The sequence below is a fragment of the Canis lupus genome, chromosome 24, assembly GCF_048164855.1.
Source record: "Canis lupus baileyi chromosome 24, mCanLup2.hap1, whole genome shotgun sequence".
Lineage (NCBI taxonomy): Eukaryota > Metazoa > Chordata > Mammalia > Carnivora > Canidae > Canis > Canis lupus.
Genome location: NC_132861.1, coordinates 31820040 through 31846423, shown reverse-complemented (window position 1 = coordinate 31846423; position 26384 = coordinate 31820040). Strand labels below are relative to the sequence as shown.

At 43.1% G+C, this 26384-nt stretch overlaps 1 protein-coding gene across 1 annotated transcript in view; it reads left to right on the top strand.

The window, feature by feature from the left end:
* The first annotated feature begins 3097 nt into the window (after positions 1-3097).
* EPHX2 (epoxide hydrolase 2) overlaps positions 3098-26384 on the top strand; it is a 62138-nt gene continuing 38851 nt past the window's right edge. Inside the window, exons 1-8 of the mRNA XM_072796186.1 lie at positions 3098-3287; positions 8398-8482; positions 15543-15702; positions 16929-17119; positions 18246-18368; positions 21768-21842; positions 25353-25448; positions 25956-26034. Of these exons, the coding sequence (XP_072652287.1) occupies positions 3187-3287; positions 8398-8482; positions 15543-15702; positions 16929-17119; positions 18246-18368; positions 21768-21842; positions 25353-25448; positions 25956-26034 (910 nt within the window). The 5' untranslated portion in view covers positions 3098-3186. The remainder of the gene's footprint in view (positions 3288-8397; positions 8483-15542; positions 15703-16928; positions 17120-18245; positions 18369-21767; positions 21843-25352; positions 25449-25955; positions 26035-26384) is intronic.

The following is a 26384-nucleotide window of genomic DNA, read 5'->3' as shown; positions in this document are numbered from 1 at the left end:
TCCACTGTAGAATTTTTCAAATGTAGGACAAAGTTGTAGATGTTTGGTAGTCAAAAAAAAAAAAAAAAACCAAGAAAAATGACAAGTAGTCATCACAAATATTTCTAATGTCATTCTCATGGCCCCAGAAGCAACTAGCAATTCCTCGAACTCATCATTCCACTACAATGGGAGCTTCTTAGTCCCGATTTTTGTCTGTTTTATTTACCAACAAATCCCAAGTGCCCAGAAAGTGCTGAATACAACATCTATTAATTAAAGAAATTCATTTGCTGCACCTACGAAAGACAAAGCTTCAGATGGAATGTGGGTTTAGAAAACTGCCAGAGATAACTTTAACTTTGCTTGATTCAAACACCTACAGCAGGAGAGGCAATAGGGTTACATAGAGTTTTAAAATAGCATTGGAAAACCAAGGTCTAGCAGGTTCTGGGAAAGGGTGGCAGTGGCAGGAAATCCAAAACAAAACTTGATGAATTTACTGTGAGTTCACTGTAAACTTAGTGATTGACATGAGGTATAATTTCTGAATCTGTGCTTCTACATTAGCTATATTTTTATGATTCCATGCTATTACCTCAAACATATTTTATGGATATTAAAATTAGCAGACATACAGGGTGGGATTTATATTTCAAAAAGATCCCCCTTTCCATAGCCCAGTTGAGTGAGCTCTTAACCTTCCTCTACCTTGGTTTTGCAGAAAACCTAGGGGAAGTGTGACCCATGAGAAACAGAAAAGCACAGCAAAATGCAATTGAGAACTCTAAACCTTGCCTAGGCAGTTCAGTAAGGAAGTTCTGTAACTCATAATGTATTATAAAATATTCCAGACTAGATCAATTTACTAGCGTACCACCTCTGAATAAAGAAAGGTCTGTCATAGTTTCACAGTTTCCTCTTAACTGGCAATGATTCCCATCTTAAAATGGAGTCTCATGTTCTGTGTTTCTTACTTTCCTTCCCAAAGGGGGTATTTACAAAATCCAATTCTGTCCACGTGTCCTTCTTTGCTTTGCTATGTTTACAAACATATGCATATATGTATTCCTAAATGGTACCACACCAGTCAAACAGCAGAAATCACTCTAGGTAATTTAAATAGAAAGATATTTAATACAGGATATTAGGAACTGACAAAACCTTTGAAAGCAGTGGAGAAGTGAACTCTGGGGTGAGCCTTTAAGAAAGACTCCCCAAACTCACCACTGAACTAGAAGCTATTACCTCTGCCCTAATCAACCTGACAGCACTGGGACTGAGTTCAAGAACACACGGCTTAGCCGGGACCCAGGGATCCAGAAGCAGCTCCAAGTTCTTTGGGCTAAGTAACTGAATGAATGGGGGTGCCATTGAGTAAGACCAGGAATGTGCTGGGGGAAACAGGCTTGAGAGGTGGGATGCAGCAAGAGTTCTGTTTTGGTCATGATAAATTTGAAATACCTGTTGAATATTCAAGATGAAATATTGAGTAAGAGGTTAGATATGCAAGTTTGGAGACCGAAGGAAAATCTAAGTTGGAGAATTAATTTAAGAGAGTTCATACCCTACAAGTCATGTTGCAATTTTATTTCATTATTTTTTTTAAAAGCTCAGTTTTGCTTTTGAGATCACCAGTTCCTTGAGAGACTGTTGTAGTCACTTTACCTCTCTCTCTAGGTCTTCAAACCTGGGGCAATCTAGCTTTTATCTCCAAAACCTCTAAGAGTGTTCTGAAAGAGGTTGTCCCGTGTCATCCAAGTCCAAAATCAAATGGCTTTTTTTTCCCTTTCTCCCTGCTAAATTTGCCATTGTTGACTCTGCAATTCCTGCTTTCTATTTTGCTTTGTGGGAGTGGATCTCAGCACCAATAACAGCCTCAGGCAGGTCCCAAAAGAGGTTATGAGGCAAGAGGAGTAAACATGGTCATATTTCACCAGAGCAAAACACCCAAAGTAGACTCATTTTTCTTCTTCACCAGACTGATGATTTGTAGGTACAAAGATTGTTGTAAATCAATGCCTCTTGATTTTAGTAAGGTATCTGATGATCTTTCACAACATTCTTCTAGCTAAATGGAGGAAAATAGCTTGGGTAAATTCACAGACGACACACTCAACAGAGAGGTCTTTAGTGTGTGTCTTGAAGTGTGCTCCTGGCAAGCTATGACACAAGGTCCAAAGGATGTTTTAATTCACAGAGCTAGGGGCACCTGAGTGACTCAGGGGTTGAGCGTCTGTCTGCCTTTGGCTCACAACATGATCTGGGGGTCCTGGGATGGAGTCCCACATCGGGCTTCCCACAGGGAGCCTGATTCTCCCTCTGCCTATGTCTCTGCCTCTGTCTCTGTGTCTCTCATGAATAAATAAACAAAATTTTTAAAAAATTCACAGAGCTATAGTACAAAGGCGTGAAGAGTGCAACAACCCGTAGGCAAGTACACCTCAGACACTCCTAAGCAAAGTCCAGAAACAAAGGAGCCAATAATATGGAATTTGATTTCAAACAAAGCTGGAACATTTTCAGGCAGCATTAGTACAAGTAGAATGTACAGAGGAGTAATAAGTACTCCCAATTTTTCCTTCTAAGCCTCCTTCCAACAAGAGATCAGAATAAATGTATTCTGAGTTGGCGGACGGTATCTGGAGCGTATTTTATTCCTGAAACACATTCTGCCTTGACAGATAACGTGTGTGAGGAGGGGAGCGAGCTCAGCATAGGGAGGGCTCTGTAAATATATGCATCAAAAGGAGGGGCAACAAAACTATTAGCTCAGTGGCTATGCCAACCCAATCAACAGAATCCAGAATGCCAACCGAAACAAGTATCACAGGATCCAGATACAGAATGAAACTTTTGGCAACACACACATACACACACACACACGCATGCTTCAAAGGGTCTGTGGCCTCTGGCTCTTTTTCAGACTTTCTTTTTCTGAGGCCTGCGCAGGCTGGTGAAAGTCTGGCAAATTCGCTGGAAGTGGTCAGCGGCGCAGGTTTCGGCGCCTGGAAGGGGTGGAGATAGAATCCAGGCTTCCGGGCGCTGGACCAGGATAGGGGGCGGGGACTAGGCCGGGGGGCGGGGCGGGGCGGGGGCGGGGGCGCGGGGCGGGGGCGGGGCCAGGGGCGGGGCCGGGAGGGGCCCGGGCGGACCAGTGCGGTGGAGGCTCGGCGGCAGGGCTCGGGCTGCGGCTCCGGGGCCGTCATGGCGCTGCGGGCGGCCGTGTTCGACCTGGACGGGGTCCTGGCGCTGCCCTCGGTGGTCGGCGCCCTGCGCCGCACCGAGGCGGAGCTGGCGCTGCCCAGGTAAGGGCGAAGCTGCCTCCCGGGGCTCCCGGGGCTGTGGGGCGGGCCCTGCAAAGGTGGAGGCAATTCCCTGGGTACGCGAGTGGACCCCATCGTCTTTCTAAATGTCAAGGAATTAGATCTCTCGAAAGACTCCAAAATTGCTCTCTATCCTGGATTCCACTGCTGTCCCCGCGCTCTGTGTAAGGGGAATGGCTCTCTCTCTCTCTCTCTTTTAAGATTTTATTTATGAGAGACAGAGAGAGGGGCAGAGACCCAGGGAGAGGGAGAAGCAGGCTCCATGCAGGGAGCCCGACGTGGGACTCGATCCTGGGTCTCCAGGATCACACCTGGGGCTGCAGGTGGCGCTCAGCCGCTGGGCCACCCGGGCTTTGCGGGAATGGGCCTTAAAGACGCGCTGAAGTTGAGAGGGGAAAAAAAAAAAAAAAAAAGTTCTGTAATAGCCAACTAGAGAAACAGCCCCAGAGCCTCACCACTGGGAAATAAACTAGGAAGCATCACCGGTAAACCAGTAAACAGGATGTTCAGAAGGAGAGTTCAGTAACATAAGAAAAGACCTGTTATGATCATTGAAAAAAAAAAAAATCCCCACCAGAACGTACAACAATGTAATTGAAACATAGTTTCAATTATAGGGGCAGGGGCGCGGGGGGGTGGGGGAGGGGGTAGCTACATGCAGAAAACTGTGTGGAAGAAATACCCCAGAATGTGTTTGGGATTATTAATCCCAGGTGAGATTATGAATGATTTTCTTCATTTTTCTACTTTTTGCGTTTTCTGGGTTTATCTACTTATGAATATATATTTCTCCTCTACTCAGAAGGAAGACAAGCATATTTGTTTAAAAAGTTAAAAAGGGGGCGCCTGGGTGGCTCAATCATTTAAGCATCTGCCTTTGGCTCAGGTCATGATCTCAGGGTCCTGGGATCCAACACCCCATCGGGGTCCCTGTTAAGAGGGGAGTCTGCTTCTCCCTCTCTGCCTCTCCTCCCATTTGTGCACACCTGTGAACACACACTCTCTCTCCCTCAAATAAATAAGTAAATAATATTTTAAAAAATTAAGAAAGATAGGTCACCCTGGCAATACCCGAGGAAGACTAAATTCTAAACTACTGGCAAGAATAAGGAGCAGGGTGGAAGCTTTGAGAGTACTGCTTTGTTTCATGGCAAATTCATGCTCAGAAGACTGTTTCTCTTGGCAGCTATTTCTTTAATCCATGTTCACTGCAGGTATTTCACAAACCAGTAGCATACAGGATAATGTCCTTTCATTACACCAATAAAGAAACAATATACTCCCAAACAATGATAGATTAATCCCGTTATTGTTCTGGTCAAGGGGCTCTGAAAGAAAGTCCAAACTTTGTACTTGAGAGAGATGGCTTAACCAATTGAGAGCTGCCCTCCAGCTTGGCTGTTGCAAAAGTAGAAGTCCCCTGTTGCCAGAGCACGTTGCTAGGGAATAATGGCACCAGCATTAGTGAGCAAGAGGACTTTATTCCCCAGCTGATGGCTGCTCTAAAGAGTAAAGAGTTGCCTTTGCCCAGGCAAAAGCTAATTCCCCCAAGGGCTTTGGAGGGCTGTTTAGATGAACCCAGTCCCCTGGCCCAGACCAAACACTCCTGGATAGTCCTCACAAACTCTTGGTAATGCTGCTTTATGTTTTAATTGATAGACACCCAGGGAGGCCATCAGCAATTGAGCCACTGAGTTCTTATCAAGAGCAACGGAACAGATAACCAGATGTTGACACGCTCTTCCAGCTTACCTCACGCTCCCAGCAAAACAGCTTTACTTCTCACAACAACTTCATGGTTTTTAGTCTTTGTCATGAACCAACAAGTGGATCTGAAATCATATCAGAGCAATACAAAATATGCCCCATTCTGGAATTCTGGTGATACCAAAGACCAGCAGGGCTTTCTAACCTGTTATACTATATACATTATATATTATAAAAGGCTTGGGTCTGCAAAGATGACAAGCCCAAAGGATTCTCAGAATCTAGAGCCACCCTTACTTTTACAGATACAGAAACTGAAGCCGAGCAGGGAATTAACTTGATTGCATAATAATTAGTCATTAGTCACAGGCAGCTATGGAACCTAGTTTTTCTGACTCCTAGTCTAGGACTCTTTCCTCTCTGGTTCATCCTGACTTCCCACCTCCCTCAGTTATCTTTCTGGGAAAGATATCAGTCTGTAGGGGGTAACTAAGTACATCAATAAGTATATCAATAGTAAATTGATACCAATATATCAACAGCAATAGTAAGTGTATCAATAATTATTTATTGTCAATAAACACAAAGTGCACACAAGGCCCACAGTCAGAATAATCACATCCTAGGTAATTAGGATTTGAAAGCAGTATTAAAAATGGAGGACCACTCTCAATCGAGACTTGTCCAACTCAGATCATTTGCAGGAGGAAAAGCTGAAGAAGGATTAGTGAGCTTTTTTGGAAGCCCTTTAACCATAGTGTTGTTTTACTTCCTTTTGACTCATAAATTTGATTTTACATAAATACATAAAAAGAGCTTACTCTTGTAAGCTGTGAGGTGTATTTGTGCATGTGACCTCATCAATGTAGAGGTGAAGGTGACTTGTGAGAAAAAGTCATAAATATTACAGGTTTGCAAGTGTGGGGTATTTAAATGAGCAATGGTCTCTCAGTCAGACCCAGATTAAAAATCTTAGCTCTAACACTTACTCCTGGGTAACCTCAGTTAATCTGTTTTAGTCTGAGCCAACTCCTCTGAAACCTGAGTATTAGTCTTAAGATAGGAAAATGCCTTCCCTTAGACATTTTTGTGAGGGTTAAATTAGGTAACACATTAGGATGGGCAGCTGTATTCCAACACATTTCTTTCTTTATAAAAGTCTTGTGCACATGCAAGGTGATGCATTGGGCATACTCTGTTTATCTAGTGTTGCACAGACTCACACCCTCCCTCCATGACCATGATTTGAATTGTTCCCAGCAGCCATAAAATGGGTCATAGCAAAGCTAGCTGATACCAGGAGGTCAGAGTCCATGGTCTTGACCTTGTTAGCCTATGGAGTCTGTGAACCAACCATGGAGGTGTTGGTTCAGAAGGTGAGCCTGAAGGGCCTGCCGTGCATGGGGCATTTTCAGCATGCTTGGCATCTGGTATGTGAATTCAGGCATCCACTGATAGCCAGAGTATAAGATGAAGGCAGTGTCTTAAAATGAACAAAGTTCTTAGGTAGTTCAAAGAAGGGACAGATTAGGTCTGAGCAGAGAACCAGAAACGCCTTAATGGAGGCAGAGCCTGAGAAGATTGATAAGGGGTTGATGGAAAGAGATATGAAGAGAGAACATTCCAGGTGAAGGAAGCAGCATGAGCAAAGGCTGGGGGCAGAAAGCATGGAATGCACACTGGAGTATTGCATAGTCCAGTGGGGCCAGAGAGGAGGGGAGTCATGAGAGAGAAGTGGGAGGAGTTGCTTATCATCTTTATCTGTCCCACTACTATGAGTAGTCACACCTTTCCCTAGAAATTTCCATAGAAATACCAATCACTATGATTAAGAGAGATACCCCAGACCCTCCTAGAAATGTTACTGACTTTTGAAACTCATCTGGTTCTGAGGCTTCAGATAAGGGATTGTTGGGTGGAGAGGTTACTTAAAAACAAGATCTTTCAAATAAGTAAGTAAATAGATAGATAGATCCATCCATCCATCCAACTGATGGCAAAGGTGTGGCAAGGCCATTGCTATTACTGGGACGTTGAGGAAGGCTACAGTAGTAAGAATATATCTTTTTACATTTTGTGCAAAATCAGTAATTGTTACCTGTGAGAGGGTTAGTCGAATGGAAGATAGTTGACTATTTTCAGAAATAAAACTCCCAGATTAGAGATATTTGTTGTCTAACTTGGGAATGGTAAATACTTCAACTGGTTTGCTCATTCGAGTCCATTGTAAATATTTGCCTGAGGCACTGTATTAAGAAGGATTGCACATCTGTGTAGTGGAATCGGATGTGGTGATGGATTATCAACATCAGCTGGGGGTGTGGGAGAGCAGAGGTGTTTGTGCATGCCACTTATGTACCATATTTTATCCGTCTGATTTCACCCAGCTGGCCATGTGAGGGTAGCTGATCCGCTCCTGGGGGTGGGAAATTACCAAGAAAGTGGAATGGAAACTTTTATTTTGTAATGTGAGAGGGTAATTAGCTGGTCTCTCTGTGTGTCTGCTACTCCTTGGGTCTGTGTATAAGGGATAAATATGAGCTGAGAGGTATTAGATGGCTAGGGCTGCCATAACCAAGTACCATGCACTGGGTGGCTTCAGTAGTAGTTCCAGAGGTCAGAAGTCCAAGATCAAGGTGGTGGCAGGGTTGATTTCTCCTGAGGCCTCTCTTCTTGGATTGTAGATTGCCATCTTCTCCCTGTGTCCTTACATGGTCTTCTCTCTGTTCAGGCCTATGTCTTGATTTCTTCCCTGGGACACCACTCATCAGATAGGGCCCACGTTAATGACCTCATTTTCATTTAATCACATCTTTAAAGGCAAATACAGTCACATTCTGAAGTACTGGGGATTAAGACTTCGACACATGAATTGGAGGTGAGGAGAGGCACAATTTGCCTCATAACATGAGAAAACTGTTTAAAAATTAAACAAGGTCAAAATGAAATAGAAACTATATGCTCAGAATCAAAATCAGAAAAAAATCTTTCATTCCCTTTGAATATGTACTGATAAAGCAGTCCTTTGGAGCACTGCCTTGTGCAAACAAGCTGAAGATGGAAAAGGATCCATATCATAGTCTTGATTTTGTACCTTAAGTGGCAAAGCCAGAAGTCCTGCCACTTGGAAAGTGTCTGCTAGGTGGTGCCCCATGAGCTGCTTCACCTGCCAGCATACTCATCATTTAAATTATGGTCTCATAATTTAATAATTTGTTAGATGGCTCTTTCAGGCTAAGATCCCAACTCGAACTTTGCCTTTCCCCATCCATAGCAGAATGCCTTTCTAATCAGAGTTTGTGGATAGAAATAGTGTCTGTCCCCTACATGCTGCTGTGATGAAGTCATCTGAATATACATGCTGTTGTTTCTTTGTGTCTTCCAGAGGCTTTCTGAATGAAGCTTCCCAGACAGGGGGCCCAGATGGCTCCAGTGCCCGCCTTATGAGGGGAGAGATCACATTTTCTCAGGTAAGGTGACATTTCACAGACCCCCTCAAGAACGCTCTGAGCCCACATGACCATCTCCCATACTGACTAGAAGCTCTCTGAGGGCAGACCCATGTTTGTTTCACCCACTTATCCCATATAGTATTTACTTCATAAGACTGGGATGGAGGCTCAGAGACACACAGAGAGATATTTAAGACTGGTTTATTGTCTCTATGGGCCAACCAGCAGGACACACCCCATGACTGGAAAAATTTCCAGCCCCTTGAAGACCTATGCCAGGGAATTACAGCAGCCAGAGTAGTTTTTTTTTTTTCTTCTTAAATTGTGGTAAAATACACAATACAAAATCTACCATCTTGATCATTATGAAGTATGTAATTTTGTAATGTAAAGCATATTCGCATTGTGAAACCATTACCATCATCCCTCTCCAGAACTCTTTTCATCTGGCAAAACTGAAATTCTATACCCTTTAAACAAAAACTCCCCATCCTTCTTTTCCTCCAGCCACTGGTGACCACTACACTACTGAATTTCCTATCTATGTATGTGGCTACTATAGCCACATCATATAAGTAGAATCATGCAATATTTGTCCTTTTGTGCCAGGCTTATTTCACTTAGCATAATGTCTTCAAAGTTCATCCATGCTGTGGCATGTGAAAGGATTTCTTTCCTTTTTAAGGATGAATAGTTTTCCAGTATATGGATATACCACATTTTATCTGTTCATCTGTTTTTTTTTAAATATTTTATTTATTTATTCATGAGAGACACAGAGAGAGAGAGAGAGGCAGAGGGAGAAGCAGGCTTCATGCAGGGAGCCTGATGTGGGACTTGATCCGGGATTTCCAGGATCACTCCCTGGGTCGAAAGCAAGCGCTAAACCGCTGAGCCACCCAGGGATCCCCATATCCATTCATCTGTTGATGGATACTCAGCTTGCTTCTACCTTTCAATTATTGTGAATAATACTGCTGTGAACATGGGTGTACTAATACCTGCTTGACACATTGCTTTCAATTCCCCTGGGTATAGACCCAGAAGTGGGATTACTGGATTATAGGGTAGTTCTGTTTTTAAATTTTTAAAAAAGATTTTATTTATTTATTCACAGCAGACGCACAGAGAAAGAGAGAGGCAGAGACACAGGCAGAGGGAGAAGCAGGCTCCATGCAGAAGCCTGACGTGGGACTCAATCCTGAGTCTCCAGGATCATACCCCGGGCTGAAGGCAGCACTAAACTGCTGGGCCACCGGGGCTGCCCTGTTTTTAAATTTTTAAGGAAACTCCATACTGTTTTCCAGAGTGGCTGTACCAGTTTGCATCCCCCTGAGCAGTGCACAAGATTTCTAGTTTGTCCACATCCTTGCCAATCCTCGTTAGTCTTTGTTTGGGGTTGTTTTTGCTTATTTGTTGTTTGTTTTGTTATTGTTATTGATAATTGTCATCCTTAGAGTAGCTGTTTTCAGACAAGGGCAATTGTGGAGAGGAGTTTTTTTTTTTTTTTGAGTTTTTTATTAATAACTAAGTCATTTATTATTAATCATTCCAAGGTCAGAGAGCAGGATTTGAATCACAGCTCCCATTTACAGACTGTGTTGCCCCATCAAGTTACTCAAACCCCCAAAGACTCAGTCTTACCATCTGTAAAATGAGAGTGATCTATTGTCTACTTTGTGGGTTGTTAGGAAGCTGGGAAAGTGCCTCACACAGTGCCTGGCACAGAGTAAGTGCTCAATAAATAGCAGTTACCATTGTGACTACAATCTCAGTTGGTTTTTAACAAAGTAATCAGGATCTGAAACCACTTGGATTCTCTGTCAGTGTGTGGAGGAAGAAAGGCTATTGAGAATCTATTCTATAAGCACACAGAGAACATGGTCTATATTTTAACACTTTTTATGAATTACAGCCACCTATCAGTCTGTCAGAAAACTTAGGGCTGGGACTCCTGGGTGGCTCAGTGGTTGAGCATCTGCCTTTGGCTCAGGTCATGATCCCAGGGTCCAGGGATCGAGTCCCACATCAGGTTCCCCACAAGGAGTCTGCTTCTCCCTCTGCCTATATCTCTGCCTCTCTCTGTCTCTCGTGAATAAATAAATAAAATCTTAAGAAAAGAAAAGAAAAGAAAAGAAAAGAAAAGAAAAGAAAAGAAAAGAAAAGAAAAGAAAAGGCCTACTTAGGGCCTACTGCAGTAGGAAGTAAAAACCATCTTTTCTGTGAAGGCACCTCTCTCTCTCTCCCTCTCTCTCTCTCTCTCTCTCTCTCACACACACACACACACACACACACACACACACACACACCGGAGTGGCCCCTGGTGAATGAAAACTAATGATACTGTTGAAAAGAAATGTTAAATCAATAAGAAATCTGCAGTTAATATTATTGGAAGAGAAGGAAAGAGGGAAGTGCAATGTGGTTTCAACTAACATAGGAATTATAGATTGAATTTCTAGTAATTACTGTGAAAAAACTGCACCTATTCTGACTTCTTTTGTCTTTGTGTAGCTTCTAGAAAACTTGAATGGTTAGCAGATGAGGCTTGAAAAAGCAAATTGCAGTTGACCCTTGAACAACATGCATTTGAACTGCATGATACCTATACATGGATTTTTTTGTTTGTTTGTTTGTTTGTTTGTTTTTATACATGGATTTTTAAAAAAATAAATAACAAGTGCATTTTCTCTCCCTTATGATTTTCTTAATAACATTTTCTTTTCTCTAGCTTACTTTATTATGAGGATACAGTATATTATACATTTAACATACAAAATATCTGTTAATCAACTATGTTATTGGTAAGGCTTCTGGTCAACAGTAGGTTCTTAGTAATTAAGCTTTTAGGGAGTCAAAATTTATATGTGAGTTTTCAACTATGCAGGGGGTTCACATCCTCAACCCCCACATTATTCAAGGGTCAACGATATACTATGACAAAGGCTATGGCTACTTAGGTTTAATTTGTCTTTTTAAAAATCGTATCTTAGAAATCAGTGCCATCTTTTAATTTTTCATTTGTGTATATAGGGCACCTGGGTGGCTCAGTCAGTTAAGCATCTGACTATAAAAATTTTTTTCACTTGTGTATACAATACAAACAGAAAAATACACAAAGTATACAGCTTAATGAATTTTCACACAAATTGAGTGCACCCATGTCACCGGCACCCAGATCAAGAGATAAAACATGATCAGCACTGTAGGCACCCCACTTCACACCCCTTCTAACACTACCCTTTGGAAGGTAACTAACCATCCTGACTTCCAACCTTAGAGATCACTTTTACCTATTTTTTACTTTATGTAAATGGAACCTAACAGATGAATCTTTTGAATCTGGCATCTTTTCCTCAACATTGTATTTGTAAAAGTCATAGATGTTGTTGTGTGCAGTCATAGATGGTTTTATTCTCATTGCTGCATGATATTCCATTGTATGAAGATACTCCGATCTATTTATCCATTTTTTTTTCCACCCTGAGATGGAAGGGAATTGGGAGATTTTGAGCAGTGAAGTGACATTTATGTATATGTATTTGCAGGAAGGAAAAGGTTTATTTGAGAGGCAGCCAAACACAGAGATGGGAAGGCAAGCAAGCCTCAAATCCACCTCCTGACTGATATTTTTAAAACCTCATTCTTCTACTGCATAAATAGTCCAAAAGGGCAAGGATCATTATAGATTAATTAAGGAAGCTATTGGAAGATCCAGGTGACAGATGGTGGTAGCTTAGACTAAAGTAATATTGGTGGGAGTGGTTAAAAAGTGGTCCAAGTCTGAAATATTTTGACAGTAGATTCAACATGGTTTCTTTAAAGATTGAGTGTGAATGAAGGATAACAAACATTTCTGGCCAGAATCAGTGGACAGTATCAGTTGCTGTTCACTGCTATGGGGCTCGGAAATCAGATGCCAAACTTGGGATTTTTAAAATTTGAAATGCTTATTGATCCCCAATACAGTATAGAATAGGTAGCTGGGTATACAAACCCAGAGCTGAAAGATGTCCAGACTGAATACACACACACATATACACACACAGCATATAAATGGCATTTTTAATGCCATTGGACTCAGTGTGATCACTGAAAAAAGGGAGTATAAATGGGAGAATCCAGAGTCCTGGGTACCCTAATTTTAAAGGTCAGGTTGATGAGGATGACTCAGGACTGAGGAATGGAGAATGAATCTCCACCCATAAGAGAAAAATCAGGGGGGTGTGGAGTCCTGAAAGCCAAGAAGTTATCAAATTTCAGATGAAGATGAAGTGGTCATCTGTGTCAATGCAACTGATGAGTCAGGCAAAACAAAGGCTGATGAGTACCCATTAGGTACAGCAGCACAACATGGATGGTCATTGATAACCTTGATAACCTTGAAAGGAGAAGTTTCTGTGGAATGTGGAGGTAAAAGCCTAATCAGAGTATGTTCAAGAAAGAATTGGAGCATAGGCTTGAAGACTACGTGAAGTTTTGATGCAAAGTGAGGCAGAAAAATGGGGCAGTAAAAGGAGGAGATAAAGTCAAGAAAGAGGTTTTCATTATGATAACCGCATGCTTGCATGCTGATGGCAGTGATCCAGTAGGGAGGGAGATGGCTGATAAAGGAATAAGGAAGGGAGACCCACTGGTGCCACATTATTCAAGGGTCAACTATATTCTATGACAAAGGGTACTTAGGTTCAATTTGTCTTTTCAAAAATCATATCTTAGAAATCAATGTCATCTTTTAATTTTTCATTTGTGTATATAGGGCACCTGGGTGCCTCAGTCAGTTAAGCATCCGACTCTAAAAAAAAGAGAAAGAGATGGAATCTAATTGGAAGAGTTGAGCTTGGATTAGAATAATGTACCATTATCTCTGGCAACTGAAGGGAAGATGGAGCTCTTGGCCACAGATGCTAGTTGATGGCTATTTGTGATGGTGGGAACTTGCTGGAAGATTTTTATTATTTTTATGGAAAGGTGAATACTTTCATTATTTTACCAATTTCATTAATGGTTTTAGTCTATTCATGTTTTATATTTTATCTTGCATCAGTTTTGGCATTTGTATCTCGTTTTTCCTTTTTATCTTTTGGCCCCCTTCATCACATTTCTCCCACCCTGTCCCCCACCATCTGCCTCTGGCAACCATGTTCTCTGTATCTCTGAGTTTGGCTTTTTTTTGTAGTTTGTTTTTGTTTCTGTTTTTAGTTTAGTTTCCATATACAAACGAGATCATACAGTATTTGACAGACTTTCTCTGTCAGACTTATTTCACTTAGCATAATGCCCTCAGTGTTCAGCCAGATTGTCACAAATGGCAGGATTTTGTTCTTTTTTGTGGCTGAATAACATTCCGTTATATACCACATTTTCTTTATCCATTCATTCATCCGTTGTTGGGCATCTAGGTTGTTTCCGTATCTTGGCTATTATAAAAAATGCTATAGTGAACATGGGAGTGCAAATATCTTTTCGAGTTAGTGTCTTTGTTTTCTTTGGATAAATACTGGAGTGGAATTGCTGGATCATAGGGTAATTCTATTTTTAATTTTTTGAGGAACCTCCATACTGTTTTGCACAGCGACTGCACCAGTTTGCATTCCATGATGTTCCCTTTTCTCTACCCAACATTTGTTATTTCTTGTCTTTTTGATAATAGCCATTCTAATTGGTGTGAGGTGATAGCTCACTGTGGTTTTGATTTGCATTTCTCTGATGATTAGTCATGTTGAGCATCTTGTCATGTACCTGTTGGCCATCTCTATGTCTTCTTTGGAAAAAATGTCTTTTCAGATCTCCCATACACTTTATAATCAGGTTGTTTGCTTTTTTTTTTTTTTTTCCTGTTGGGTTGTATGAGTTCTTTATATATTTTAGGTATTAGCCCCTTATCAGATGTATGATTTGCACATATTTTTCCCATTTACTGGGTTGCCTTTTCATTTTGTTGATGTCTTCCTTTGCTGTGCAGAAGCTTTTTAGTTTGATATGGTCCCACTTGTTTATTTTTGCTTTGGTTGCTTTGCTTTTGTTGTCAGATTCAAAAAATCATCACCAATACCTATGTCAAAGAACTTATCACCTATGTTTTCTTCTAAGGGTTTCATGGTGTCAGGTCTTACATTCACGTCTTTCATCCATTTTCAGTCGATTTTTGTGTATGATGAGAACAGTGGTGAAATTTCATTGTTTGGCATGTTGCTGTCCAGTTTTCCCAACACCATTTATTGAAGAAATTGGCCTTTCCCCATTGTACATTCTTGGCCCCTTTATTGTAAATTAATCAGCTTATATGTATGCATGGATTTATATATGAGCTCTCTATTGTTCTGCTATTGGGGTTTGGGTAGTTTTCAGTTTGAACTATTACAGTTAGTGCTGCTATCATAGTGTGTAAATATATCAGAATCCATTTTGCTGTTAACAAGTATAATAGTTAGCTAGGGCTGCCATAATAAAATACCATAGACTGAGTGGCTTAAATAATAGAAATTTATTTTCTAATCAGCTCTGGAGCCTAGAAGCCCAAGATCAAGGTGTGTTGGCAGGGTTGGTTTTTTTTCTGACGTCTCCCTTCTTGCAGTGGTCATCTTCTATGTCTTTGCAGTCTTTCCTCTGTGGGGTACACACCAGGTGTGTGTATGTGTGTGTGTGTGTGTGTGTGTGTGTGTGTCCTAATCTTACAAAGACACCAGTCAGATTCAATTAGGACCCACTCATGACCTCATTTTACCTTAATTACCTCTTTCAAGACCCTACCTCCAAGGATAATCACATTCTGAGATGCAAGTGGTTAAGATTTCAACTTGAATTTGGGGGGAACACCATTTAGCCCATAAACAGGGGCATTTGTGTAGTTTATAGTTTGGGGCTCTTAGAAATAGTGCTGCTGCTGTGCACTATTATAGTGTATATATGTATATGTCTTTTGGGGAACATCTGTAGACATTTCCATGCGATGTGTGTCTAGGAGTGGAATTAATGGATCACAGAGAATGCATACGGTCATATTTAGTACATGCTGCCAAAAGCTTTTCCAAAGGATTGTACCAATTGATAGTCCCTAATCAATTCACTTTTACAGTGGGTGCCACTCATGGAAGAAGGCTGCAGGAAATGTGCTGAGGTCTCTGGAATCTGCCTCCCTGAGAATTTCTCTATAAGTCAAATCTTTGGCAGAGCAGCTGCAGCAAGAAAGATCAACCACCCCATGCTTCAGGCAGCTCTTGCTCTCAGAAAGAAAGGTAAGGATCCAATACTGGCCATTCTCTGAATCAACCACACCAGAATCCTTGGGAGGGTTAGGTTCGAATGTCAGAATACATTGAAATGTGTATTTCTGGACCTTGATAGGAAGCCATTCTTAAAGCATAGCCCCGAAGTAGGTTTCATCAAATGGCCAAAAGTAGCGCTATCAGAATAGCTAGAAAAAAATGAAAGAATTTTATTTAATAAAGCAATTTGTGCCAGAGACTGCCTTGTGAGCAGAATTCTTTCCCTCCAGTGACACTAGTAATGACCAGAATGACCCAACCTCTTGTCACAGTGATTGAAAATGAAGGCCTTTTAAGTGATTGTCTCAACCTCTGAATGTCAAAGTGACTGAGCTGTGAGCTGGCTGACATGAATTCAGATGATGTCAAATGGTCTGGGACATGGGATCATGTTCATCCAATAGGCATTTATTTACTGTCAGAGCCCAGCTTTTCTTTACAGGTATATTCGAAATCATTCTACCCACTTATCAGTAGACTTACCTGGTTGTGCCTAAGCCATCCCATGTCCATGTTTCTCACTCATGTTACATGGAAAGAGTCTCACCACTTGTCTCATCAGTGCCTCGTTTCCAGCATCTCTTGGTTCTTGCCTTCTTGGTTAGAGAGAGAAAGCCAGGGGATAATGCTGTCTCTGTTTACATTCCTCTGGTTTTGAGATGGGAATGCAGCCTCTGACAGCTAAGGCAGGTGTTTTGAAAGATAGCCGAGCAGAGTTTTCAGTAACATAGGCTGGAGTGGCAGTGCAAGGACAGGAGTCTGGGCCTGGCCCAGTTCTGCCTTCACTGTGTGACTCTGTGAAGCTCATAATTTGTCAGAGCTTCTGTTTGCTCATCTGTAAAAGTGGATGGTAAGATCTGCCCTGCCTGCCTCAAAGGTGGTGAGGATCATAGGAGCTGATGAAGATCACAACCTCTTGCTCTGCAGCTGCAAGGAATTAAAGGATGTAGTGTTTCTATCTGCTTCTGAAAGCCCTTAATCTACCCAGTTAGCTTACTCTGGTGTCTCTGTGGCAGGAGGTGCTAATGGGTAAAGATGATTCTTTTCCCATCTGTGAGTTTAGAAGCTGGGCATCGAGAGTCTAATGCAAATAAGAACCCTGAGTGGGCCCTTCTTTGGGGTTCCCTGTGGGGTACCCTGAACTTCTCGGAGCAAAGTTCTATATCTGGTCCAGTCACTGGTGATTTCTCATTCAGGATACACAACCTGCATCCTCACCAACAACTGGCTGGACGACAGCTCTCAGAGGGGCAGCCTGGCCCAGCTGGTGTGTCAGCTGAGTCCACACTTTAACTTCGTGATAGAGTCGTGCCGGATCAGCATGGCCAAGCCTGATCCTCAGATCTATAAGTTTGTGCTGGACACCCTGAAGGCCAGCCCGAGTGAGGTATGTGGACACTTCCTTTTAGTGAAAAAGAATGTTCTGGAGATATTGCAAATAAGAAAAATTGAGGAGTGAGCATGTGGGGACATCTGGGTTATGGTAGTTTGATTCTAGGTACAGTGATAGGGTCCCGTTCTCCCAGGCCAGGACTTCTGCAGGATTCTCCCTAACCCTTCAGCCTAGAACATTCTACAAGAGATGGGCATCTGGCCCCTCTCTGGGGCTTTTATATAGGCCAACAATCCCAGAACACTTCCTCTCTCCTCTTAGACTTTGCTCCTGCTCTTCTCAGCCCCTGGATTAAGCCTTGTGATAGTGCTCTGAATTTTAGCATGCACATAAATAAACATCTTCTCATTTCTGGCTTTTGAGTTGGATGAGCGGCTTAGAAATCTGGGCCTGCCTTAATCCAAGATGATAATGTACTTATGTTCTCTTCTACAATTTTAAGGATTTTTTTAATTTAAAAATTTAAATATTTTATCCATTCAGAATTTATTTTGGGGGAAGATGAGAAGGAAGCATTCAATGTTTCCCCCAAAACAGTTGACATAATTATATAATATTTTAAATACTATTTTTTTCCTTGCCAGGTAGACAACACAAGTTATCATTTATATTTGGGTTCATTCCTTGGGTCTCTTCTATTTCATCAATATGTGTCAATTTCTCTTCTAGCACCTTTTTAAAAAAATTTTACCTTTCGTAGCCTCATTTTAGTATCTGCCCTTATTACAGTTCTTTTCCAGACTTTTTGGGGGATCTATTCATACATTGGATTTCCTAGATGAATTGTAATGTCACCGTGATAAGTTTACCTTCCTTAATTTTTTTAAATTATTTTATTTTTTTTCCTTAATTTTCTTACAATTTCAGAATTCAGGCTGAAGCCCACACGTATATGGGGGAATATGTACATCTATCTGTGTGTTTTTGTGTAGGCTTATGTAATTCAGTATTTTTAGTTTAAAGAGTAAACAAATATATGGAGAAAAAAATAATTCTTCACTTTGTTATCAAAAAAATAACCACTAATCACATTTTCCTGTGTGCCTTTCCGGTGTTGCCCATCACGCATGAGTTTTGCTGTGGCTGAAGTGATGCTGGTGTCTGTGTTATCTGGATTCAGGTTGTGTTCTTGGATGACATTGGAGCTAATCTGAAGCCGGCCCGTGACTTGGGGATGGCCACCATCCTCGTCCGTGACACAGACCCAGCCCTGACAGAACTGCAGAAAGTAACTGGGGTGCAGGTAACTTTGTGGGTTGCGCCAGGTTGGGTCTCCTGCCACTCTTCTGTGGTTGGGTGTATAGGCGACCCAGCAAGTGAGAGGGGAGCCGGTTCCACGGGCCCATCGCTGTGCACCTCCTGGGTGGAAGGCCGTCCCCCTCATTGTGCCATCAGCATTCTGTCCTTGAAGAACTTCTTGTTTCTTTCTCCGCAGTCATGAGCAGAGAACTGATGCTCAGAGAGCAAGAATCCGTACTCATCAGAGTCAGATGAACCAAGATCCAAGACAAGGGTGGAGCTATCAAAGCCATCAGGCTTTTCTTTCTTTCTTTCTTTCTTTCTTTCTTTCTTTCTTTCTTTCTTTCTTTCCTCTCAAAATTGTTTTTAAAATTTTTAAATTCTTTTTTTTTTTTTTAGAGTAAATTCTGAGAATTTAGCTGCTAGGTCTGCCTGAGTAGGGGTAAGGAGCACAATCCTCCCCTTGTCTGCCTGGTTATACTGCTGGCACTCGGGTGGAGTGGTTTAGTTTGCACCCTGACCTTAAAACCATCCCTCACAGAGAAGGAGGGGACACTCTTAATGATGCCCCAGGGGGCTGCCTGGGGATTAGTTTGCTGTACCAGAGCTGAGGCACTTTTTATTGTCTTGAGATTACCTAAGATCATGGATTCCACTGAGCCCAGGAGTGATGGCTGCACAAGGCTTTTCCAGGAATGCCATGCTTTGGTTGTGTCAGTGTGGTGGGGGGAGGAGCATACACCTGGTGGAGCCAGCTGGAAGGCACAACCATCTCAACCTTTTCTCAAAGGGAACTGTGTCCGTTTCCCTGAGCTGCCATAAAGTACACAGCCTGGATGGCCAAGATTACAGTGTTGGCAAGGGTGGTTTCTTCCAAGGCCTCTCTCTGTGGCCACATTCCTCCTGTGTCTTCACATGGTCTTCCCCTGTGTATGTTCAAATGTTGTCATCTTTATGAGGACACCAGCTAAATTGGATTCTGTCTCCAATAGGCTCACTCCAGTGACCTCCTTTAACTGTAATGACCTCTTTAAAGACCTTATCTCCAAACACTGTCACATTCTGAGGCCCTGGAGGTTAAGACTTCAACAGATGAATTGGAAGGGGACACGATTTAGCCCCCCATAATAGGAACAATTGACTTCTCATCTTTCTTTTTTCTTTTCTTTCTTTCTTTCTTTTTTTTTTTTTTTTTGTAGATTTTATTTATTCATTTGAGAGAGAGAGAGAGCATAAGCAGAGGGGGATGGACAGAGAAAGAGGGAGAAGCAGGCTCCCTACTGAGCAGAAAGCCCAGCGTGGGTCTCTATTCCAGGACCCTGAAATGATGATCTGAGCCAAAGACAGACGCTAAACTGACTGAGCCACCCAGGTGCCCCTGAGTTTTCATCTTTAACAAACAAATAGAAATGTGTATCTAATGACTTCACAGCCATAAAGCTTCTTGCCCAAGTTTGATTTGTCCTTCTACAAGACTGGAAGTTCCATGCAGCAGAGAAGAAAACATCCCAGACTTGGAATCCCAGCATCTACCTGCTTGTCCCACTTACTAATTGTCCCCTCATCACATATGAGTCACAGGTTACTGACCTGTAATTAGGAAAGTTAAGCCATGCCTCACCTGTCTTCTCTGGAGTATGGGGAAGTTATAAAGAAAAATTAAAATTATTCCCTTCTAAATGGAGGAGACTTACCTCTTCTCTCTCAGGAAAAGCTATGGGACTCAGCCCTGAATAGGCTTTGTAAGTTGTAAAAATAGCGGGAGAATCGTTAGAGTAGGAAACCCCTTTCCCCACCCTGGAAAGAGTGGGACGTCCCCTCGGAAGCTAGGGATATCTCATCAGAAGGACCCCAAGGGACACGGACTCTTGGTTGGTATCTTGGCTCCCTCAGGCCAGACAAGGCTCATTGCTATCACAGGGCACCCAGCTGCCCATCCCTCTGGCCACACCCTGAATCCCCGCCAGTTGCCATAGAGGTAGGGGGCTTGACTTCTGTTTCCCCCTCTGGGGAGCCCAGGCAGACTGTTCCATGTTTTAAAAAGGGAGGCAGATATCATGGTTTATTTCTCCCACTTTAGAGGTCAGAGCTAAGACTTCTTCCTTAGGTTGCATCTTTGGGACTAACTATGAGCGATCTAGCAGTTGGAGTTGCTAATATGTCACTTCCCACAAATAATTTCACTTACATGTGTCAGCATCCTGTCCTTTGTCATTCCTGTCTCAAGAAATCTGACACGAATAAGGTAAAGAAGCCCCTTAAGGACCCTTTGTGCAGGGATTTTCTTCTTTACCCAGATTTCATACAAGGATGGGTTATCTGACCTCCTGGAACTCCAGAGGACATAACTGGGGACTGTAGGCAGAAGGCTCTTGCTGGCCCAGCTCTGCCCCCACCTACCCCAAATTCATTCATGTTAAAGCCTCAGGAACTCAGAATGTGACCATGTTTGGAGGAGATAGGACCTTTAAAGGGGGTGATTAAGAGAAACTGAGGTCATTGCAGTGGGCCCTCATCCATATAACTGTGTCCTTATGAGAAGAGATTGAGATACAGACATATAGAAGAAAGACTATGTGAGGACCCAGGGTGAAGGTGGCCATCTGCAAGCCAAAGAGAGAGGACTCAGGAGGAACTGACCCTGCCAACACCTTGGTGTTGGATTCCCAGCTTCCAGAACTGAGAGCCCTAAATGTCTGCTGTTGCAGTCACCCAGTCCATGGCATATTGCTATGGCAGCTCAAGCAGACTGATACAAAGGCACAGAGAGTTTGCTTTTGGTGGCCTGAAGGAGAAATCCTTCAGTGGAGCCATACAGTGATGGGATGGCTGCTTTGTGAACTTTGTGTTCCTGGTGGTGTCCAACATGAGCCTGGGTGACCACTTGAGGAACTGCCATAGAGAAGAATTACAGTAATAGAAGTACAAAATCTCAGAGTTTTAGAGCAAGTGGTGTTTATTTCTTGCTTGTGTGAAGTTCAGTTGGTGGTGGCCAAGAGCTTTGCTTCATGCAGCCATTCAAAGGCCCTGAGTTGACAGAGGACCCCCTTGTCTTCCACTGTGGTTTCCCAGGTCACACCAGACTCTCAGCCGGTGGTTAGAGGGGTGTGCAGTAGAGAATGTAGAGAATCGTATGGGGATTTTAATGGGTCAGGCTGATGGGCCATACTCTTCTGTCCTAAGGCCTCAGTCCCGGGCTGCGCTGAACTGAAAGCGAAGGGTGGGGGAGATGAATAGACCTGTGTGCCTTCAGGAGAGGGATGTGGGCTGGGCAGTCACCGGGAGGATTCAGGAGGCCATGGCACAGGTGCCTCTAGCTCTCTTCTGGTGCCAGCAGTCTCGACTTTTGCAAACTCTGTCTGAGAACTTCTCACAGAAGGAGGCTGTCTTCTTTTTCTTTCAGCTTCTCCAAACTGCAGCCGCTCTGCCAGTCCCGTGCAATCCGAGCGACATGAGCCATGTGTATGTGCCAATAAAGGTACGTGAGCACTCTCTCACAGGCAGCCGAGTACTCCCTGACCAGGCCACCTACAAGAATGTCCTGCAGAGACATTTGTTAAACATCAAGGATAGCTGAACATCCACTGTTTATAGGGAAATAGTATTTCTTCATATAATCATTCTTCAAAAATCAGAAGACATGGATCCTGCCTTAAGATATACAAAGCAGTGTATGGAGGTGGTCAGATTCCCATGGAAAACAGGTTACACAGTGCCTTGAGTAGCCCAGGGGTGCTAGAGTCCATGTGTTATCTGGCCTGTGTTCTGGGGAGAACTTATTTTTATTCAGCAGATAGTTATTGAGCACTGCCTTGTGTCAGGCATGGGTCAGATACGAGCGATGAAGTGAGGAACAAGACAGACCCATCCTCAAGGAACCCATGGCAAGAATAAAGAGACAGAATTGGGGACACCTGGGTGACTCAGTGGTTGAGTGTCTGCCTTTGGCTCAGGTCGTGATCCTGGGGTCCTGGGATTGAGTCCCACATCAGGCTCCCCGCAGGGAGCCTGTTTCTCCCTCTACCTATGTCTCTGCCTCTTTCTCTGTGTCTCTCGTGAATAAATAAATTATCTTAAAAAAAAAAAAAAAAGACAGAAGTGGTCAATAAAACACCCAGTGACCAGGGCTACAACAAAGCCAAGGCAGTGTGCAGAGGGGCCCCAACTCCCGACCCAGCCAAGATACAGAGAAGGGTGTTACAGTGTCTTTATGGATTCACTTTGGAATCTTTCTTCATTTGTCATTGGTCCCATTTAAATGGGAAGGGACCTAGAGTGCCAGGTCAGCTCAGAAGCAAACCAAGATGGGACAGTTTCTTTAGGCTAGAGAGAACCAGTGAGAATCCTGGCTTTGGCACTAAGTTTGCAAATTTAGGTACATTTTTTATCACTCTGAATGTCAGTGTACATAGCTCTGTGACGAGGTGATGCTAATACCTCCCTTCAGTGTTCTCGTGTGGATTAGTTGACCCTTGAGCAACATGGGTTTGAACAATGTGGATCCACTTACTTGAGGATTTTGAACAGCACAGTGCTGTAGATGTATTTTCTCTTCCTTATGATCTTCTTAAGATCATTTTTTCTCTAGCTCACTTTATAAGATTACAGTATGTGATACACATAACGCAAAATATGTGTTAATTGACTGCTATCGGTAAGGCTCCCTGTCAACAGTACAGTAAGCTAGTACTAGTTAAGTTTTGGGGGAGTCAAAAGTTATATGCAGATTTTTGATTACACAGGTAGGGGTCAGTGCCCCTTATCCCCACATTGCTCAAGGGTCAACTGTCATTGAAATACTGCATGCAGAACACCAGGCATAGTACCTGGCATCTCCACGCTCCATAAACGGTAGCTGATGGAGAGGAGAGCTGGTGGCCTGAGAGGTGTAGGTCTGCAGAATGAGGGAAAGCCCAGCTGCTGTGGAGGACAGTCCCTCAAGGATTTATTGAGTATTTGTAGTTTGCGGGGAACAGAGAGAAATACCGAGATGGATGGAGTGTCTTCTATCTTAGGAATTTTACAGTCTAATGAGATAAACATTCCCAGCCCCTGTAGTTACAAACCAGGATGGGGTCCTTGTCTAATAGTGGAGCCCTGGAACACTGGGGATGGTCTCTGTGAGAGCAGAGGCTGCACTGGTCAATGTTCAGCAGCCATGGCGAAGTAGGCACGAAAGGATGAGTGGGAGCTGGATGGTAAGAAAGAGCTATCAGCGTCAACCCAGCTCCTTCTGTAACCCTGGGTGGTCCTGAAAGGGTGAACATTTCACGAGGTCCCTTCAGCCTTCATCTCCAGTGTCAATGAGAAGCCTGGGGCCTGGGGTCTGAGATATAACCTTGTGTCTTAACCCCATGGACAGAGTTATTCTCATAATCCACTTGAGGCTTGCAGGTCCAATTATTTTCAATACATTTCTCACTTGACCAAGAAGGAGAGTGATCAGAATTGCTTTATCACCCGCTCTGCCTTCACCACAAATTAAAGACCTAGGACAGCAACCTCTGGGGAGTCCCAGCTGAGCCCCACTCTGGGGAGTGCTAGTTCATTGATCTCCGTGGAATACTAATACAACTCAAGGTGGGTTAGATCTTTCTTGTTTTCTGGCTTTATGGCAATTTTATTAACATACCATTTAAAGGATGGGAAAGGACATGCATTTGCTGAGCTACTCAATGCTGAGTCAGCTCTGAAGCAGCAAAATGGAGCCTTTTGGTTAGGATCCTTTTAGAACAGGGGCAGATTTGGATTTTACTGGACATTAATACTACAACACTTTTCAATATAAGCAACAGAATTGAAAGTTAAACCTCTTCCTTTGCTAAGTACTTACAAGAAGACTATGGAACATGTTCTGAAAAGAAGATTGAAGACCATAAAAGAATTTGTGAAATGTCAGCCTAATGTTTTCTTGAGCAGAAAAACTCGTTGGGAATCATGAATGAGACTTCCGACTTGGAACTCGGGCATGAAGTAATCTGAGATGCAGCTACATAAAGTTGTTCCAAGCGAATTTCCATACACACAGCTTATTTTTCCCATTTATTTACATTAAAAAGTTGGAGATACATTATTGGGGAAAATAGAGCACTCTGACTGGATACCTCATGTGCTTAGACCATGTGGTAATAATTGGAGTAGGTTAAGTACTAAAACAAACCATCCCAAGCTTCCAGTGGCTCAACATCAAGTTAATTTCATGCTTCCCAGACAGTCCAAGGTGGGGTAGGAGGGGGCTCTCTCCATGCAGTCACCAAGCAGCTCGTCCCCTTCTTTCTGCTGGCTGTACCTTTCCCAAGGCCCAAACCCTTCAGGGCCTGGATAGGAAAAGTGTGAGGGCCACACGTGGGAGATCTCTATGGGCCCAGAACGTAGCCCACATTTCTTCATTCTCATAGGCCATTGGCCAGAACTCGGTCACATGGCCACACCCATTGCAAGGAAGTGAGGAGAGGTCTGGAAAATGCTGTCGTGTGCCAGGAGGAACAGAACACAGACACTGAGCTCTAGCAGTCTCTGACACACAGCCCAGAAAGCACTAGAAGTGTAGCAAAGCTTGGAAAAGATTTTACATTCAAGAGAGACAGAATTTTTAACAAAATAATCCTGGTACTTGGCATGTTAACATGAATATTATGCTGTGCATAAAATCAGGCCCAGTTTAAAATATGGAAGACCTGTCAAGCAGTATCAGAAACTCCGACAGTATGAGGGCCTTTTAGGGAGGTGGGCAAAGTTGTTTTGTTTTTATTTTTTACCAAACATAACCTCCTTTTCAGGCTTCTTATGTTCCTGTAAGAGCTGCCAGGTTTATTGTAGTTTGACCAGTTATGTATTCTTGAACATTTCCTAGCATTGGGGTCTTGAGCTGAGAAATTGTGAGGTCTGGCAGTACATGGAGATGGCCTGGGGAGGTCTGCAGAAGACGGACCTGGTTCTGTCCAGCCTGGCACTGTGGTCATTAACTACTCACCTCTCTTTTCAACAGCCTGGGGTTCGTCTGCATTGTGTGGAGCTGGGCTCTGGACCTGCTGTGTGTCTCTGCCATGGATTTCCTGAGAGCTGGTTCTCTTGGAGGTACCAGGTAAAGGAAAATGGGGGAAGGTCTGCCCCAGTCAAGGTGAAGGGAGAGGAAAGTCTAGATGGTGTGGCCCTGCATAGAATACCACTGAGAAGCTGAAACCGTAGAGTGAAGTATCATCTCCAGTGATGACCATGATACCTCAGAGATGGATCCAGACCTCAGAACTGTGCTAACCCATATACCACCTCTGCAGATTAGAAAAAGGCAGATTCTTTAAGATGCTTTATGTCACCTGCTGGGACATCTTCGTCATGCATATAGAAATATGCAAGGTCTTTGCTAGGAAAGATGCTCTCTTAGTTGTAGCATGACATGTAGTACACAGACCCTACCACTGTCCATGGCAGCCCTATCCAGATGAACTCATGCCAAGGATCCCAGATAGTGCCACCTGGCCCTTTAAGTTGAGCCATTTACAAGAACATGTATAGAAGAAAGCAAAAAAGGAAGGTCTGCAAAAGACTCATGAGACCACACTTGAGTGTACCTGAACTGTTTGTTTTCCAGATCCCTGCTCTGGCTCAGGCGGGTTTCCGGGTACTAGCTCTGGACATGAAAGGCTATGGAGAGTCATCTTCTCCTCCTGGTAAGTTAGCTGTCTCACAGCTTCCTCTGTTGGTTATGCCTTCTGACTATCTGAGCTCCCCAACTGCACTGGCTGCCCCTGGTCCCAGGTCAGAGCAGGCAACCCTTCAGGGGGGTCTGACTTTGTCCCTCCCCTCTCTCTCAGTGACCCTTGTCTATATACTTTGGGCTCAGATGTCTCTGCTCCCTGTACTCTGGATGAATACAAGAAACCCAATGACCTGTGCCCTGAGGAAGTCTCGTGCTGGATGTAGGGTATAGCATATGCCATCCAGCTACAGAACTTTCTCCATCTTGCAGAACTCTGTCCCATTAAAGCATTAATTCTCTGTTCCCCCTTCCCTAGCCCCT